Below are 20013 nucleotides of genomic sequence, written 5' to 3' on the forward strand. Positions count from 1 at the left end.
CCATGTTGGGCTCTGTGCTGACAGCTCAGAGCCTGGAGCCTGCTTCAGATTCTGTGTCTCCCTCTCTCTCCTCCTCTCCCGCTCACACTCTGTCTGTCTGTCTCTCTCTCAAAAATAAATAAACATTTAAAAAAATAATAAACAAATAAAACCTGCTTCAAAGCAGGACACTAGCTCAGTAAGTGTGCCTCAGAGGTATAGGGGCCTCCCCTGCAGTCCTGTTTCACCCCTACCATCTTGCCTCCTTTAAACAAGAACTTCATAGTAATCACAGTCCTTTATAGGAGCACTTTTTGTAACCTGTAATTTCTACCTTCCCCATTAGACAATAAGTCCAATGAGGATAGAGACTATTTTTTTTCTTTTTCACCACTGTATCTCCAATGTCAGTGTCTCACACTAACTGACATATAGTAGGTGCTCAATAAATGTTTATTTAAGAAAGGACAGGGGCGCCTGGGTGGCTCAGTCGGTTAAGCGTCCGACTTCGGCTCAGGTCATGATCTCGCGGTCCGTGAGTTCGAGCCCCGCGTCGGGCTCTGTGCTGACAGCTCGGAGCCTGGAGCCTGTTTCAGATTCTGTATCTCCCTCTCTCTGACCCTCCCCCATTCATGCTCTGTCTCTCTCTGTCTCAAAAATAAACAAAGGTTAAAAAAAAAAAATTAAAAAAAAAAAATAAGAAAGGACAGACTGACCAATTGACAGTGAATATTTGCCATATTAACTGTGTCAAATTAAAATACTTGTAATCATAAAGGGTTTAGAAATGTGGCAAAAGAGAGGGGCGCAAACTTCAAGGCAGGAATGCTAGTATCATGTAAACTGCTTATCTTTGACAGGTGGTGTAGGATCTCGTGACAGTGCTTCAAGGCAGGAAAAACTGTCTTCAGAAAGATGAAAGAATAAAAAGATCTGTCCTTGGTCAGTAGCAGTTGGTCAGTTTCTAACCCACCAAGAAGAACACTCCTAAGAGCTTTTTCTTTTTCCCATTTTGAAAGGTACATATGTTCCCCCGTTAGAGCACAACATTTATTTGACTTTTAAAACTCATCTTGGCAAAAACTTTGACCAAAGCAGAAGAAAGCACTCAATAAGTTGCTTTCTAAGAAATTTGACCAATGTACTTGTAAAAAAATTTAGCAAATTCCTAAAGGTTACTTTTGAAGTATAGACTGTTCTCAGTTGAGCACTGACAAGTAATAGTCATAGAGTTGAAGATATCTTAACTGTTTTTCTACTATGACTCAGTGGCTGATTTAATCATATAATGTTACCCAGATACTAAAAAACAGTTTCATATTTTCATAAAGAGTCATATTCTTCAGTTATTTTCTCTTTTCTTTATTCCACATGGTGGAAATTTCAGTTCACTATTTGGCAGTCAGATGTATTTACCAAGCAATACCTTATACCAGAATTTTCTGCATATTTAAAAAAATATCAATTCCTTCTTTACAATGTGCCTATGACATTCAACAAGCATGGTTTCCATTTCTTTGACATGGAAATTAAAGCAAAGTGAGGTGTTTTACTATAGGCCATACAATAGGTTCCTTCATTTTAGGTCATTACGTTAACACACTAAAACAACAGACCCAGCAGTTAGTCTTTCTGATGATTATCTTTCCATATGTAGTTTTCTCTGGAACTGGACCCTAAGGAATTAAGAGAAAGTATCTTTATTCTGGGATTTAAAATTAAAATAGATTTCCAGTTATGTTTGTTGCACTCTGGCAGGTTTGATGACTTCTGATCTAGCTTACTGTTTGTTTTTTTTTTCTTTTTCCACACAGATTGATAGAACTACATTCTCCTGATAGCAGGAACACGTTGATCCTACGCTGCAAGGATACAGCCACAGCACACTCCTGGTTCGTAGCTATCCACACCAACATAATGGCTCTCCTCCCACAGGTATTGGCTGAACTCAATGCCATGCTTGGTGCAACCAGTACAGCAGGAGGCAGCAAGGAGGTCAAGCACATTGCCTGGCTGGCAGAACAGGTGGGTTGACAGGCAGGGCAGGGTCCCCCTGGGTCACCATTCAGAGCCAAAGTGTTTCCCCCATTTCATATATCTGTAATATTTATCATGCGGTCAGGTCCTGGATATCTAGCTTGCAGATCTTTTGTTTGTCGGTCTTGTGTTTCTCCTCCCTATCATTTAGTTATTTGTTGCTAATTATCACCTGCACCAGAAGAACTGACTGTCATGATAATCATCATTACAACATAACTAAAAAGATAGTCTTATTACCATCTCTGTCCTTAATGACAGAGGGTAATTTTCATGATTTTAGAGTAGGATCAGCAAAATTTTTCTGCAAAGGGCCAGACAATGTCACAACTACTTGACTCTGCAGTTGTAGCAAGAAAACAGTAGTAGACAGTATGAAAATGGAGAGGTGTGGCTCTGTTTCAATAAAACTTTATTTACAGAAACAGGTACTGGGCTTCATTTGGCCCATAGGCCCTAGTTTCACAACCCCTGTTCTAGTCTACTGTCAAGAGTTTCAGGGCCAGAAAGCTTACTCCCCTGTTCTGAGAAAAGCATAAAATATGCAAATTATCTTATAAGCCATTCGATACAAATGTACAGTTGTCTTCCACAACTACAAAATGAAAAAAGGAGAAACAAAACCTAAGGGGACATTGGGTAAAAGGAAAGGAAAAACTTAATCCAAGTTAGATTAAATCCCATTTTGACGGAAGGGAGACTCTGAGTATACATGATGTTACAGTACATCCTTCTTTTGAGTCTTTCACTTTCAGCTGGGGCAAAAGTTGTTGGAAAAGGAAGACTGGACTAAGGGTTCCAAGATGAGTGTTCAAGTGGTAGTTCTGGCTTTCACTGGTTTTAGATCTTTTTAAAGGTTTCTTCATCACTTTGAATCCTAAATCCCTCATGTGTGTCCAGGGGGGCAGGGATTATGTCAATATCAGCCCAGGAATATTTTGTTCTTTTGTTTTTGTTTTGTTTTAACTACAGTTTGTGAGGTCTGGCCTTCCACCTCAACAGGGTTCTGATTTGATAGATCTTTGGTGGGGCCCAGCAGTCTTGTTTGATAGCTTCCCAGGAGATTGTATAGAGACCAACTTTGGACTCTACTAATCTGTTTTTCTTATGACTCTAAAATTTTATAAACATTTCAGATAATAATTTATAACATATTAGAACACAGAATTAACGCCGTGATAATTTTGAGGAAGTATAATTAGGATAACTAAGAAGAGAAGAAACTAATGAAAGTCATGGTATAAGTACTTTTGACTTTGAAAGTTTTAGTATTTTAGTTATGTTTATCATTGTTTCTAAATTTTTTTAAAGTTTTTTATTTTAATTTCAGTATAGTTAACATACAGTGTTATATTAGTTTCAGGTGTACAATATGGTGATTCAGCAATTCTATACATTACTCACTGCTCTTCATGGTAAGTGTACCCTTTAAATCCCATCACCTATTTCACCCATACCTCCATCTACCTCCTTTCTGATAACCATCAGTTTGTTCTCTATAGTTAAGAGTCTGTTTCTTGGAAAATTAATACCTACTCTTCTTAAATTATTCCAAAAAATAGAAAAGGAAGGAAAACTTCCAAATTCATTCTATGAGATCAGCATTACCCTGATACCAAAACCAGATAAAGACACCATTAAAAAAGAGAACTGCAGGCCAATATCCCTGATGAGCATAGATGCAAAACTTCTTAATGAAATACTAGCAAACCAAATTCAACAATATTATTAAAAAAAAATTATTCCCCACAGTCAAGTGGGATTTATTCTGGGGTTTTAAGATGACTCAGTATTTGCCGAAAATCAATCAATGTGATACATCACATCAGTAAGAGAAAGAATAAGAACCATATGATCATTTTAGTAGATGCAGAAAAAGCACTTGACAAGTACAACATCCATTCATGGTAAAAGCCCTCAACAAAGTAGTTTTAGAAAGAACATACCTCAACATGATAAAGGCTGTATCTGAAAAACCCACACTGAACGTCATACTCAATGAGGAAAAACTGAAAGCTTTCCCCCTGAGGTCAGGAACAAGACGATGTGCACTCTCACCACTTTTATTCAACATAGTACTGGAAGTCCTAGCCATAGACGTAAGACAACAAAAAGAAATAAAGGCATCCAAATTGGTAAGGAAGAAATAAAACTGTCACTGTTTGCAGATGATGTGATACTCTATGTAGAAAACACAAAAGACTCCACCAAAAAACTGCTAGAATAAGCGAATTCAGTAAAATCACAGTCTGCAAAATCAACGTGCAGAAATCTGTTGCATTTTGGGGAGCCTGGGTGGCTCAGTCAGTTGGACATCCAACTTCGGCTCAGGTCATCATCTCACAGCTTGTGAGTTCGAGCCCCACATCAAGCTCTGTGTGGGCAGCTCAGAGCCTGGAGTCTGCTTCGGATTCTTTGTCTCTCTCTCTCTCTCTTTCTCTCTCTCTCTCTCTCTCTCTCTGCCCGCTCATGGTCGCTCACTCTCTCTTGCTCTCAAAAATAAACATTAAAAAAAAAGTTATAGAAATCTATTGTATTTCTATACACTAAACAATCCCATTTATACTTGCACCCAAAGTAATAAGATACCTAGGAATAAACCTAACCAAAGAGGTCAAGGACCTGTACTCTGAAAACTGTAAAACACTGATGAAAGATTGAAGATGACACCAAGATATGGAAAGACGTTCCATACTTGTGGATTGGAAGAACAAATATTGTTAAAATGTCTATACTACCCAAACAATCTACACATTTAATGTAATCCCTATCAAAATATCAACAGCATTTTTCACAGAACTCAAACAAAGAAAACTAAAATATGTATGGAACTGCAAAAGACCCCAAATAGCCAAAACAGTCTTGAAAAAGAAAAGCAAAGCTGGAGGCATCATAATTCCGGACTTCAAGTTATATTACAAAGCTGTAGTCATCAAAACAGTATGGCACTGGGACAAAAGTAGACCTATAGATCAATGGAACAGAAGTGAAAAATCAGAAATAAACCCACAATTATATGGCCAATTAATCTTCACCAAAGGCAGAAAGAATGTCCAGTGGGAAAGAGAATGTCTTTTCAATAAATGGTGCTGGGAAAACTGGACAGCAACATGAAAAAAATGAAACTGGACTACTTTATTACACCATACACAAAAATAAATTCAAGATGGATTAAAGACCTAAATGTGAGACATGAAACCATAGAAGTCCTAGAAGAGAGCACAGGCAGTAATTTCTCTGACATTGACCATAGCAACACCTTTCTAAATATGTCTCCTGAAGCAAGGGAAGCAAAAGGAAAAATAAACTCTTGGGACTATATCAAAATAAAAAGCTTCTGCACTGGGGCACCTGGGTGGCTCAGTCAGTTAGGTGTCTGACTGCTGATTTCAACTTAGGTCATGATCTCACTGTTGGTGAGGTTGAGCCCCACATTGGGCTTCATGCTGACAGTATAGAGCCTGCTTGGGATCCTCTCTCTCTCCTTCTTTCTCTGCCCTTCCCCTGTTCATGCTCGCTCGCGTGCTTTCTCTCTCTCTCTCTCAAAATAAATAAACAAAGTTAAAAATAGCTTCTGTACAGCAGAGTAAACAATCAACAAATCTAAAAAGTAGCCAAATGGGAGAAGGTATTTGCAAATGACATATTCGATAAAGGGTTAGTATCCAAAATATAAAGGAACTTCTAAAACTCAACACCCAAAAAGCAAATAATCCAATTTAAAAATGGAGAGAAGACATGATCAGACGTTTCTCCAAAGAAGACCAACAACAGACACATGAAAAGATGGTCAACATCACTCAACACCAGGGAAATGCAAATCAAAGCTACAATGAGATATAACACCTCACACCTGTCAAAATGGCTAAAATAAAAAACATAGGAAACAACAGGTGTTGGCAAGGATGTGGAGAGAAAGGGGACCATTTGTGCAGTTGGTAGGAATGCAAACTGGTGCAGCCACTGTGGAAAACAGTATGGAGGTTCCTCATAAAGTTAAAAATAGAACTACCTTATGATCAGACTACTGGGTATTTACCCAAAGAATACAAAAAACACTAATTCAAAAGTATACATGCACTGTTATGTTTATAGCAGCATTATTGACAGTAGCCAAGGTATGGAAGCAGCCCAAGCATCCATCAATAGATGAATGTCTGTAGAAAATGTGGTATATAGATACAATGGAATATTATTGAGCCATAAAAAAGAATGAAACCTTACCATTTACAATGACATGAATGGGGCTAGAGAGTATAAGGCTAAGTGAAATAAGCCAGTTAGAGAAAGACAAATCACCATATAATTTCACTCATGTGGAATTTAAGAAACAAAATAAACAAGCAAAGGAAAAAAACTAAGACAAATCAAGAAACAGACTCTTAACTATAGAGAACAAACTGATGGTTACTGGAGGGAAAGTGAGGGACAGGTGGGTAAAATAAGTAATGAGGATTAAGGAGTGCACTGGTTGTAATGAGCACAAGGGTCATGTATGAAATTGTTTGAATTACACCTGAAACATAATACTGTATGTTAACTAACTGGAATTAAAATAAAAACAAAAAAAAATAAAATGCACTTTTTATCCTCAAAAAAAAAATAAGTGTTTCTTGATTTGTCTCTCTCTTTTTTTTCCCCTTTGTTTATTTGTTTTATTTTTTAAATTCCACATATGAGTGAAATCCTATGGTATTTGTCTTTTTCTGACTTATTTCACCTAGCATAGTAATATACTCAGGGTCCATCCATGTCATTGCAAATGGCATGATTTCATTGTTTTTATGGCTGAATAATATTCCGTGTGTGTGTGTGTGTGTACATATGTATATGTATATATATGTATGTGTATACGTGTGTGTGTGTGTGTGTGTGTGTGTGTGTATATATATATATATACACACACACACACACACAACATCTGTTTTTTTAAGATTTTATTTTTAAGTAATCTCTATACCCAGCGTGGGGCTCAAACCACTAGATCAAGAGTTGTACACTTTACTGACTGAGCCAGTCAGGCACCCCTGTACCACATCTTCTTTAATCAGTTATCTGTCAATGGACACTTGGGCTGCTTCCATAGATTGGCTATTGTAAATAATGCTGCTGTAAACATAGGGGTGTGTGTATCTTTTTGAATTAGTATTTTTGTATTCTTTGGGTAAATACCCAGTAGTATTACAATCCTACTGGATTGTGGGGTAGTTCTATTTTTAATTTTTTTAAGACCCTCCATACTTTTCCACAGTGGCTTCACCAGTTTGCATTTCCACCAACAGTGCATGAAGGTTCCTTTCTCCCCCACATCCTTGCCAACACTTGTTGTTTCTTGTGTTTTTTATTTTAGCCATTCTGAAAGGTATGAGGTGATATCTCATTGTAGTTTTGATTTGCACTGTCCTGATAATGAGTGATGTTGAGCATCTTTTTTATGTCTGTTGGCAATCTGAATGTCTTCTTTGGAGAAGTGTCTGTTCATGTCTTCTCTCCATTTTTTAATTGAATTATTTGTTTTTTGGGTGTTGAGTTACATAAGTTCATTGCTTCTAAATTTTTATATGCTGAGGGGCGCCTGGGTGGCTCAGTCATTGAGCGTCCGACTTCGGCTCAGGTCATCATCTCACAGTTCGTGGGTTTGAGCCCCGCGTCGGGCTCTGTGCTGACAGCCCGGAGCCTGCTTTGGATTCTCTGTCTCCCTCTCTCTCTGCCTCTTCCCCACTCTCATTCTGTCTGAATATCTCTCAAAAATAAATAAACATTTAAAATAAATAAATAAATAAATAAATAAATAAATAAATAAAATTTTATATGCTGATTGAAAAACTCAATTGAGTAGTAATTGTGCTGTGCTTTCAGCCATGTTAGAAATGTTCATGATTTTAAAAGGTAATACATTCACATGGTTCAAAGGTCAGAATAAAAAGTTAATAGGTGAAAAGTCTTACTTTCCTTTCTGTCCCCCATCTAGCCAATTCCCACCCTTTTCCCCTAGAGAGGTAATCACTTTCATTCCCTTCCAGACAATCACTTGAGAGTGTCTTTATGCAAATAAAAGCAAATATGAACACATATTCTTTTTTTCTATAAAAGAAGACAACATATTATGCATACTACTTTATACCTTGTTTTTTTTTCATTAATATATCATGGCAGTCTTTCCGTATCAGTGCAGAGAGAGCATTCTTTCTCATAACTGTATAGTTTTCTATTGTGTGGCCATAATTAAATAAGCACTCCTCCCAGTTTTGTTACAATCTTTTGCCATTATAGGCGATGGTACTGTGAATGACCTTGTAGTTTATCCTTCCATACATATGCGATCCATGGTCTTTGGTTTCCAAGTTCATATATACCAGATAATAAGGGAACCTGTATTATCTGAATATATTTGGTTCTTCAGTTTACAGGAGTGAGTAGTAAAACTTTGGTTAGTAAGGGATTTATCCAAAAATGTAACTGATGCAACAGTTCCTGTATTTGGATATTGAGAGCTTAGAAAGTAGGGGATATTTCTATACCTGGAGAAGAAATCTCCAGAAATGCTGGGTCCCAGGGTGTGTGAATTATCTATCGCTATATGAAAAATGACTCCAAAACTTAGTGGCTTTAAAATAAATATTTACTTCATATAGTTTCTAAAAATCAGGAATAGGGGAGTGGTATAACTGGGTAATTTTGGCTTGGGATCCCTTGTGACGTTGCAGTCAAACTGTTAGCCAGGGAGCAGTCATCTGACAGCTTGACTGGGGTGTTGGCAGGTCCGCTTCTAGTATGACTCATTCACGTGGCTGTTGGCAGAAGGCCTCAGTTATCTGCCATGGAGGCCTTGGTGCAGGGCCTCCTGAGTGTCCTTAAGACATAGCTCCTGGTTTTCCTCAGAGTGAGTGATCTGAGAGAAAGAACAAGATAGAAGCCACAGTGCCATTTTTTGACCTAGTTTCTTCTGCTTTTTTTCTTTTCATTAGCAGCGAGTTACTAAGTTCACTCTACACCCAAAGGTTCCACCTCTCAAAGGGAAGAGTAGTAAAGAATTTGCGGACGTAATGTTTTAAAAAGGGTATATGCATTTGTAATTTTGATAAATGTTGCCAAATTGCCTTCCATCAGATTCCCACCAGCAATACATGAGAGCTGTCAGACTTTCAAAGTGAAATTAATTTAGTTTATGCTACACAAAGACAAGTAGAAAGGAGAAAAATAAAGCCACCAGTTCATTACAATATGTACTTTATGGGCCATATTTATGTGGTGAGTCTTCCGATCAATTTTGAGCTCTTAGAACACAGGAGCACATTTTTTCCCCAAATCTTTCCTGCTTCCAAAGAACTTAGCCTAATGCTATGTATACTGTAGATGCTCAGTAATTTTTTTGTGTATGTTTATACATATGTATAAGAAAAGCAGGGAAGTCACTAACTATAAAATATTGTCCAAGAACACAAGCTCAGGTTTGGGAAATAATACTAAGTGAGAAAGTTTAATCACTTTGAAAAATCGTACCACTGAACTAATTCCAAGTACTATTTCTAAAATACTCTTGATTTTTACTTTTTTGGGGGGTTATCCAAATCAGAGTATAGGGTGTTCAAGCAAGACTGGATACATTTCTCAGAAGTGTTATGTTGAGTTTATGTATCTGATAAAGGTTGGACTAAGCAAATGCCAAAACTTTTCTAATTGGAACATTGTTTAATTCTTTGAGTGTGAAAATGGTCAAAATAATTTTATATTATATAATCTTTTCAATATAGATAAGCATTTCTTTTGGCATGAGATATATTTATTGAAAATCTTGTATACATGAAGTTGTTTCAGTTGTACTTAGAAAAGATAGTCATTTTACAGGGATAAATTTAGGAAGGATCATTAATTTAACTTTAAATAGTCTCTCATTTATCTGTTTTGTTATTTCACATTGTTAAAAACTCAGTTTGTTTAAAACAGGGAAAACCTATAATACGGGTAGTTGATAACCAGTAGATAAGCTCTTCTCTCCATAGGGACTTCTGTCTCTTCATTGATACTGATTTTTATGTGACTGATAGTTTATTTAGTTGGTTATAGTCTTAAAAGAGAATTTTATTTAAGTCCACCAAATGGGGGACGTATTTGCCTTTAAGACCAGTAGTTTTTAGGCTTTTGAGTATTCATTAGAAAAGACAAGACAGCCAAAGAAAGCTTTGTTTCCACAGCTTTGTTCCTGATCATTCTCAAAATGTGTAAAGACTCAAATTAGAACATACACACTTAAATGAGCATTACTGGAATGGTTTATTTAGTTTCTTCTCTGTTTTCTATCCTAATAACAAAATAAAGAACAGAAGTACATCACCTGTCAAAAAGATTGATTTATAGGATTAAGGATTTAGGGGATGAATAGTAACCATTAGTTTTTCATCTTTAGTGCTCTACAACTTTATTAAAAAATAAAATCTGGAGAAGGCTGTTGTTTGGCCAGGTGTGTGTATGTGTGGGTGCTGAAACCCAAACAGACCAGAACCCTAACATTAGTATCCCTTTTTTCTCTGGCCAAAACCTTAATAGTGGAGCCCCAAGGCTGCTTGGACTGCTACCACAACAAAAATACATGCTGTCTATAGAGCAGGCAGCATTTTGACTCCAGTGAGAGCAAATAGTATCCTTATAACTTCAGGCAAATAGGCAAACAGAATGACTTAAATTGACGTTTGTTTTTTCTACAATGGTAAGTAGAAGAGGGAAAAGAAGTTCTCCAAACACTGACTCCAAAGGTCCAAAGAATAGTTTTGAAAAATTGTGGGTCTTTTAAAATATTTTTTTAATGCTTATTCATTTTTTGAGAGAGAGAGAGAGAGAGAGAGAGAGAGAGAGAAACAGAATCCAAAGCAGGTTCCAAGCTCTGAGCTGTCAGCACAGAGCCCAAGGCGGGGCTCGTGCTCACAAACCATGAGATCATGACCTGAGCCAAAGTCAGATACTTAACCGCCTGAGCCACCCAGGTGCCCCTAAAAGTTGTTAGTTGAACAAAAAGTTCTATCTTAAAAGTGGATATTGTTTCTAATGATAATAGCGATTTTGCTTTATTGCCTAAAATATCTTCTCTGGGAACAAATGCATTTAATTTGGGTTTTCCAGCTGCATATACTCTGATCGAGCCTTTAAAATCTCTCTTGTAACTTAGAGGAAAAGTTAATTTTAAAAAGTCAGGTTGCCATTTTAACCTCTTTGAAAGATAGATTTTATGTTATAGTAGTTCCCCTTCTGTATGGGGGATATATTTCTTCTTTTTTTTATGTTAATGTTTATTTATTTTTGAGAGAGAGAGAGAGAGCACACAAGCTGGGAAGGGGCAAAGAGAGGGAGACAGTGGATCTGAAGTGGGCTCTACACTGACAGCACAGAGCCTGCTGTGGGACTTGAACTCATGAACTGTGAGATCAGACCTGAGCCAAAGTCAGACACTTAAAAGACTGAGCCACCCAGGCACCCCAAGTGAGGGGATCTGTTTCAGGACCCCCAGTGGATGGCTGAAACCACAGGTAGCACTGAATGTAAAATATATATAATGTTTTTTCCTATTCTTATGTACATGTAATAAAATTTAATTTATAAATTAGGCACGGTAAGAGGTTAACAATAGCTAATAATGAAAAAGAAGAATTATAACAGTATACTATAATAAAGGCTATATGAATGTGGTTTCTTTCTCTCACAATATCTTATTGTACTGTATTAGCCCTTTTTGTGATGATGTGAGATGATAAAATGCCTGTGTGATGAGGTGAAGTGAGGTGAATGATGTAGGCATCATGACATAGCATTAGGCAATGATTGACCTTCTGACCATACATCAGAAGGAGGATCATCTGCTTCCTGACCATGGTTGACTGTAGGTTTTGAAATCGTGAAAAGCAAAACCATGCCTAGGGAAGACTACCATATCTTTCCTACTGCAGTATTATCCATAACAATCTCAGAGACAAAGACTTAGAAATCCCTTTGGGTTATCTTGACCCAAAAATGTAAGAATCCAAGACAACCTCTTTAGAACTGATATTTTCCCTCCAGAGTTACCCATAGACTAAATATAGAATCTTAGAAAGCTTGGGTTCACTGTCCAGAGAAGCATAACTATTTCTACAGTACTTTCCTGGAATCTCAGAGTTGGGTCATACCTTTTGTGCTTTCAGCACATCCAAGAACATGAGGCATTTCCCTGGATAGAATTCATTTCCAACTCCTGGAATTAGCTGATGACTGTAACTAAGAGGGGAAAGTTCTGGTAATAGATGTTATAACACAGAACCGAACCACTCAGGCCACTTTTCAGATTATAGATACATTCTTAAGGTGCTCTGACATGTCCAAATTACCTTCAGAAATCATTAAGAAATAAAAAATAAGAAGTAGCTTTAAAGATAACTCTTTGAGAGATAAGTGATTCATCAGTTCGATATCCCTTGAAGCCACCAGTGATAGCTGAAGGATCATTGTTAAAAAATAACACTATCATTAAGCATTCCCTGTTCCTCATCTCATGGGGGAAATTTTTTGATATACCAGGGCTTTTCTTGAGCATCGTCTTTTGCTTTTTGGCTTTGGGTCCTTGACAGTATGGATAAAGAGTAGTTGTTTTCCTACATTTTTAAGCCCTCACAGAGTTAACTGAACTTTATGTACGTAAATGCAATGGTACATTTAAAACAGAAACAGAAACTTCCTAAAATATAATGGGCAACTCTGTAAAAACAGAGTCCTATCACTAGATAATGTCTGTAACTCTGGGAGAGCTTTTTTCAGATTGCACGGTCCACCTCACACTCCTATTGGAGAGTCCCAGCCAGTGGAAAGGAACCCGATGGGATGTTTCCTGTTCCTCAAGTCTCTTAGGATCAGGGAACAAAATGGAGACCCACAATGTTAGACCATCACTGAAGGGACTTTTACAGCTATATATCATTATAGTTAGCTCTGCTTTCTGGATTTTACCATTGTAACAGGCAAAGCTAGATGGTGGAAGACAACAGTGGAGACCTGTCCTTATGGCTGTGACTGAGAAGGATTTGCTGCTTTATGACTGTATGCCATGGACAAGGGATGCCTGGGCATCACCATGTCATAGCTACCCCCTTGTTGCTACAAGGTAAGTATAATGACAAAAAAAAAAAAAAAAGCTATCCTACTCTAAATCTAAAAATAATGTAAGGTGAATTCTATTATCTTCGTTATTTAAAATAGCATTTAAGTTGTTGGTTGAGATATAGTTGGTTGAGACGAAAACTTATCTTTCACAACCTTATTATTTTGCAGCTCCTAGCTCAGAATAAATGTTTTCTTTCATTAGCATTTTTTTTAAGTTGTTGAAGCAGATTCCTAATTGCTCCCTTCAAATCTTGCTTAGTCATGAAGATAAATAGTAGGGTTTTTTTCTTCCTTTACTTTATTGACTGTGACTAGAAAACCACTGAAATTGTGGCAGCCTTTTGACTGAGTGATGAAATCATTTAAACCAGAATGTGGTACTGTGGATAAACCACATAACTCAGCCAAAATATTCTTCAATTCTGTCTCTGGCATAAGAGCACACAATTTTGGTGCCAGCAAATAAACATTGATTTGACCTGAAGCAACAGGATGTTTCTAGCATGCCAGATGTGGAGAGTTGGAAGGGAAAAGAATAGAGATATGTAGATTTGGGGGCCAAGATTTCTTCAGATGTAACTGGAAACTGGTGTGAGACTAGAAAACATATTCACATTCAGCTTTATTTGGGCTTAAAAAAAATAATCCAGTTTTGAAGTAACTCAAAAATTACACATTAAGAAGGAGCTCCACAGAAAAGTATTGGGTAGAAAAAAAAAAAAAGCTAAATGATGGAGTCACCCCTGGTGTGTCCCCCAGGGAGCAGTGTGGTTGTGGGGTCAGGGGGATGATGGGGTTCCTGCTTTGAGTAGACAAAGATTCATGTGAAGAAGAATATTCTTTAAATTATAGGAAGACTTGCACGTTTTATAGGATTTCCTTCAATTTGCCAATTTCTTTTATATATGCCATTTTCATAAAAATATAATTAAAAAAAATTTTTTTAACATTTATTTATTTTTGAGAGACAGAGACAGACAGAGCATGAGCGGGGGAGGGGCAGAGAGAGAGAAGGAGACACAGAATCTGAAGCAGGCTGCAGGCTCTGAGCAAGCTGTCAGCACAGAGCCTGATGCGGGGCTCGAACCCACAAACTGTGAGATCATGACCTGAGCTGAAGTCGGATGCTCAACCGATTGAGCCACCCAGGTGCCCCTCATAAAAATATAATTTTTATATAGCTTTTAGGAATTTCTCTGTAATTTAGAGCTGGAGCACTTAGATCACAGAATAGTGATAAAAGATTTGTTGAGCCTCAGAATTAGGCAGGTGCACCCTCATTAATTCCTTGAGGACATAAGGGTCCTGCAGAAAGACTGAATTTATGAGTTTCTCTGGTTTTGTTCCCGCCCCCCTCCAGATTTTTTTTAATCCCCACTAAATTATAACCTTTTGAGGTCAAGAACTATGACTTTGTCATCTCAGCACTCCCATGATGCTTTGCATATAGTGGGCCCTCAATAAATCTTAATTGAGTTTAATTCTATTACTTAAATTATAGTTTCTTGGTCATGGTTACATTGGGAGTCTGACAGGAATCCTATGAAAACATGTAGACCTATCAGTAGTTATAATTATATCAATTAAATTTGTATTTTCCAAAATTTAGAGTTTATGAATATGACTATTGAGATTTCTTAAGTTTAAATTTTATGGAAGAAGCTTCTACTTCAGTTATGATCATGCAATGCAAGGAGGGTAGCTTTATCCTTACACATTTCCCTAATTGTGTGTCACTGGAGGCATGGAGCAGAAATCTGTGACATCCCATAGATGAGTTCAATACTAGAAGGTACAGTCCTATAAACAGATAAGTTCTGGCCATTGACATACAGGGCCTAGATCCCGAAAGTACTTCGTACTACAGAAGGAAATGGGGTGGTTCTGTGTATACTATCAGTGTGGCATTAACTTGCAAATAGGGAAAAGAGATAAGTAAGTTTTAAGAGCTAAAACTCTAAAACTCTTAGGAGAAAATACAGGAGTGTATCTTCATGACCTTGGTTTAGGCAGAGCTTTCTTGGATAGGACACCGAAAGCATAAGGAACAAGAGAAAAAATAAATTGGTCTTAATTAAAATTAAAAACTTTTGTGCTTCAAATGTCACCATCCAGAAAGTGAAAAAACCCACAGAATGGGGGGAAATATTTGTAAATCATCTAATTTGGGACTTGTATCTAGAAAATAAAAGGACGGTTACAACTCAATAATAAAAATGTAAATTACCAATTAAAAATAGGGAAAGGATCTGAATAGACATTTGTCCAAAGAAAATATTCAAATGGGCAATAAGCACATGAAAAGATGCTCAACATGAGGGAAATGCAAATTGAAACTACATTGAGATACCACTTCCTACCCACAAGATGGCTATAATTATAAAACAAGTGTAGACCAGGCTGTGGAGAAAATGGAACCCATATACGCTGCTGATGGGATTGTAAAATGGTGCAATTGATGTAGAAAACAGTCTGACAGTTCCTCGCAAGGCTAAACATTGAGTCACCAAAAGGAATGAAAACTTATGTCCACTCAAAAACTTATACAGGAATGTTCATAACAGCATTATACATACCACCCAAACAATGAAAATGACCCAAGTGTCTGCCAAGTGGTAAACAAACGTGGTATATCAATACAATGAAATATTATTCATCAGTAAAAAAGAATACACTGCAATGTGGATGAACCTCGAAAACATGCTAAGTAGCCAGACACAAAAGACCACATATTTCATGACTTAGTTTATGTGAAATGGCCCAAATAGGCAAATCTATAGAAACAGAAAGTTGATTATTCATTACCTGGGAAGGGGCAGGGGTTGGGAGAAATAGGAAGTGATGGCTAATGGGTATAGGACTTCTTTTTGGGGTAACGAAAATGTGCTAAAACTTGAGTGTGGCGATGACTGCACAATTCTGAAAATGCTGAAAGCCATTAATTATATCTCAGTAAAGCTATTATAATTAAAACAACTCCTCCCCCCGCCCCCAAAATCCAAAGATGTAATAGAAGAGACTAAGACCAATCCTTAATAAATTGAGTTTGAGTCCTTATTCTGCCATGTATAGTGGGTAATTGGCAGCATGTTACTTAACCTTTTTGTGCTGTAGAATTTTAATTTATTAAGTGAATCCTAATGAGATAGGGTGGGTGTGAGTATTAGATGAGTTAATACTTGTAAAATGCCTACAATGGTACCTGACACATTGTAAATGCTCAAGTCAATGTTAGCTGCTTTAATTATAATTATTATTATTTATTGAGTGAAAATCTGTCAAAGAGAAATTCTGTGTAAAATGTATAAATGGTTTGTTTCCATTGTTAAAAGAGGAACTTAGTTTGTGTAAGTAGTGAAAGTTTCATGTTAAACTTAAGGAACTAAAATGTATTATTTGGATCAACCTAGACATGCAAATTGAACTTGGCCATCAATTAAATGGGTGGAGCCTGTAGTTCTCTGAACATGTTGTTTCTTAAGAGGTTTAATTAATTTAACAGTAGGGATTCTTTCCTCCTTGTTCAGGAGGTACCAGGGGATTAGGAACTAAGATGACAGGCAGATGAGAGGTTTATTTTTTCCATGTGGCCTTGTCAGCCAGGTGGAACTGGTTGAAGTCACTGCAAGATAGAATTAAGTGGGGCTTAATCATCCTCTGCCTCCCAGAGCGGGTAGAATTTGGCCACTGAGAGAAACCAAAGGCTGGAACCAGACCAAGAGGTATCCCGCAGAGAGAAGCAAGGCCAGAAAGTGGTACGTTTATGTCTTTTTAGTGTGGGGGGAAAGAGAGGGTTTGAGATTTATGAGTAATGAGAAAGGGCTGAATATTCACTTTCACTAATTCTACTTCTAATACTTTGGAAAATGTTCTTATGAGTAGATGAGACAAAGAAAAAAAGATAGTATAAAGACATAGGAAAGGAAAAGAAATCAAGGACCTTGATTACCCACAAAGGTAGGTGGTCCCTAATAAGAGTTAATTGTGGTTTAAAAATCAAAGAATGTTGCTAGAGTAATATAAATTAACATCATTTATTGGCTTGCACATTTACAGATTCCTAGAAACCAAGGTGTGTGTATGTGTATTGTGTACCTAATAGCTATTACTTCACATTGGTGACGAATTAAATAAAATATGAGAGTGATAAATGAAGAGAATTTTTATTTAATTTATTTAATTTTATTTTACTTATTTCTAGAGAGTAAGTCAGAAACATGACACAGGTAGAAAAACACAATGGTTTTAAAAAGGCTGTGGATTTTGCAGGATGTGCATTTTGTAGTCTTTTCCTATAAACTTTGATCTTTGACTGAAAGAGAAAAAGATCCAAAGAAAGTGTGGCTACTTTGCAGTGTGGAAAATTGAAGTGGTGTTGTGCTTATGGGACTTAGGGGACAAAAGCTGCTAAAATGCCTTTGCATGAGCTCATCTGGCCTCCCCACTAAAGGGGGCCTTTTGGCAGTATGTTCTAACCAACTGCTGCTCAGCAAGAGTCCGCAGCTGGTTTGAATTAGATTTCCTCTGCCAGATATTTCATAATCAAAACCTGTAGGAAAATTTCTCCTAGACCTTATATTTTTTAACGTCTGTCATGGGATTAACAATCAAACTGAATGTGGTAGAATCCACCCTGGCACTTTCCCCATGCTCTATCTTACTTGGATCATATGTGGAGTAATTTTGAAACCTACGTAACTCTTGCTGAGATAATTCATGTTTAATTGGCATGTTGGTTCTATAGGAACCAGCTCAGGGAGGCAGCTCTCTAAGCATATTTTCATGGACCTCTGAGGATCCCCTCTTCAGGGGGTCTGTGAGTTGAAAACTGTTTTCATAGTAATACTAAGATATTATTTGCTTTTTTCCCTGTTGATTTTTGTACTGAGAGTTGGTAAAATTGCTGGTGCCTTAGCATGAATCAAGGCACTTGGCACCAAACTGTACAGATTTGCGGGAGGAGATGGGGAATGCCAGTTTAACCTCAAAGTGCCTTTGTTGGAGCAGTACAAATTATGAGTTTATTTAATCTTAACCCTTGAATATTCATATTTTTAATATTCTGTAAGATGAGGTGGGAAGTACTCACAAAGCACCTCTGCCATGTACTGTAGTATGATAGCTGTCTCAAAGAAAAACAAGTGTGTGGTGGAGTTGCTGGTTTAGGTACCTATGTTTTTTCATGGACTGCCATTTTTTACTTGAAAAAAACAACTTATGGAGAGATGGCAGAGTGGGAGTATCCTAAGCTTACCTCATCCCCCAGGTACAACTAGATAACACATCAATGTAGATAACACAGAAAACGACCCAAGGGCTTGCAGAACAAACCCCACAACTAAAGGTAGAGAAGAGGCTACACTGAAGAGAGTAGAAAGGGCAGAGACTTGGTGGGGAGCTAAAAGGACCCTGGCTGTCTGCAGTACGGAGGGAGCCACAGGCACAGAGAAGGGCAAGAAACAGGCTATCACGTCAGGAAGCCTGCACAGGAAAGGCAAATCCCCGTAACATTTGGCTTTGAAACTGAGGGGCTAAATTTCATGAGTTCTTATAACCAGCCGTGCTTAAAGTCTGGAATTTTGAAAATCTGTGGGCTTGGCTCTGGGAGAGCCCCAAGGGCTGTAGGAAGCTGAGACCCCACCCTTATAGAGACAGCACAAGAAACACCCAAGGAGATCCAATGTAGAAGCAGCAGTTTGAAAAACACCTGGGTCATATGGGAGGGAGAGTAATTTACTTATCTCAAAGCAGGTCCCAGAGAGGCAGGGATTGCAGAGAGACCCCCTCCAGGAACAAAGGAGCTTAAAGGTGCCATTTCTCCATTTCCCTCCCCTGCCCCTCAGCATAAACACACGGCCATCACTACTCACTACCTAACTTACTTATAACAAGCCACCCCTTCACCGTGTGCTTCGGTGGATCCACCCTTTTCTTTTTTAATAAAATTTACTTATTTTTTGAGAGGGAGAGAGAGTGTGAGCCGCAGAGAGGCAGGGAGAGAGAGGGGGAGAGAAAGAATCCCAAACAAGCTCTGCACTGTTAGCATGGAGTCCGATGGAGGGCTCAATCTCATGAACTGAATCATGAGATCATGACCTGAGCTAAAATCAAGAGTCAGACACAACTGACTGAGCCACCTATCCACCCTTTCCTGTCACACTTGCCTTTGGGTCCCCTCCCGTAGAAGACCTGCATAAACTTCAACACCATGTCTCCCAACCTGCTCATTTTATTGGGCCTTGGTCCTGGTGGTGGCAGTTGGCCACCTTCCAGGGAGGTTGCATGCACCTTGTTAAACCTTAATCCTCCAACCACACAGGCTTGAGGTGGTCCCCACTGGCCCCAGTGTCCTCAATGGCTGCACATCCCCTGTAGAAGAGGACTGGTGCCACCTTCTTAAATGTACATGCCCCACCCACTACTTTGAAGAGCATCTCTGGCTTTTCTAACACAGAGAAACAGACCCAGAGAGTTAGACAAAATGAGAAGACTTAGGGGGGCACCTGGGTGGCTCAGTCGGTTAAGCATCTGACTTCGGCTCAGGTCATGATCTCATGGTTCATGGGTTGGAGCCCTGCATCAGGCTCTTTGCTACAGCTCAGAACCTGGAGCCTGCTTCAGATTCTGTGTTTCCCTCTCTCTCTCTACCCCTCCCCTGCTCACACTCTGTCTCTGTCTCTCAAAAATGAATAAACATTAAAAAAAAAAAAATGAGACTGAGGATTATATCCCCAATGAAAGAACAGGACAAAATCACAGCAAGACAGTTAAATGAAATGGAGATCAATAATATGCCTGATAGAGAATTTAAGGTAATGGTCATAAAGATAGACAATGGACTTGAGAAAAGAGTGGAGGACATGAGTGAGACCA

General features: G+C 38.0%; 1 protein-coding gene across 1 annotated transcript in view; it reads left to right on the plus strand.

The window, feature by feature from the left end:
* SNTB2 (syntrophin beta 2) overlaps positions 1-20013 on the plus strand; it is a 104821-nt gene that overhangs the window by 59936 nt on the left and 24872 nt on the right. The window contains exons 3-4 of the mRNA XM_049622441.1: positions 1794-2004; positions 12999-13141. Coding sequence (XP_049478398.1) covers positions 1794-2004; positions 12999-13141 — 354 coding nt within the window. The remainder of the gene's footprint in view (positions 1-1793; positions 2005-12998; positions 13142-20013) is intronic.

Source organism: Panthera uncia (genome assembly GCF_023721935.1).
Source record: "Panthera uncia isolate 11264 chromosome E2 unlocalized genomic scaffold, Puncia_PCG_1.0 HiC_scaffold_20, whole genome shotgun sequence".
NCBI classification, from domain to species: domain Eukaryota; kingdom Metazoa; phylum Chordata; class Mammalia; order Carnivora; family Felidae; genus Panthera; species Panthera uncia.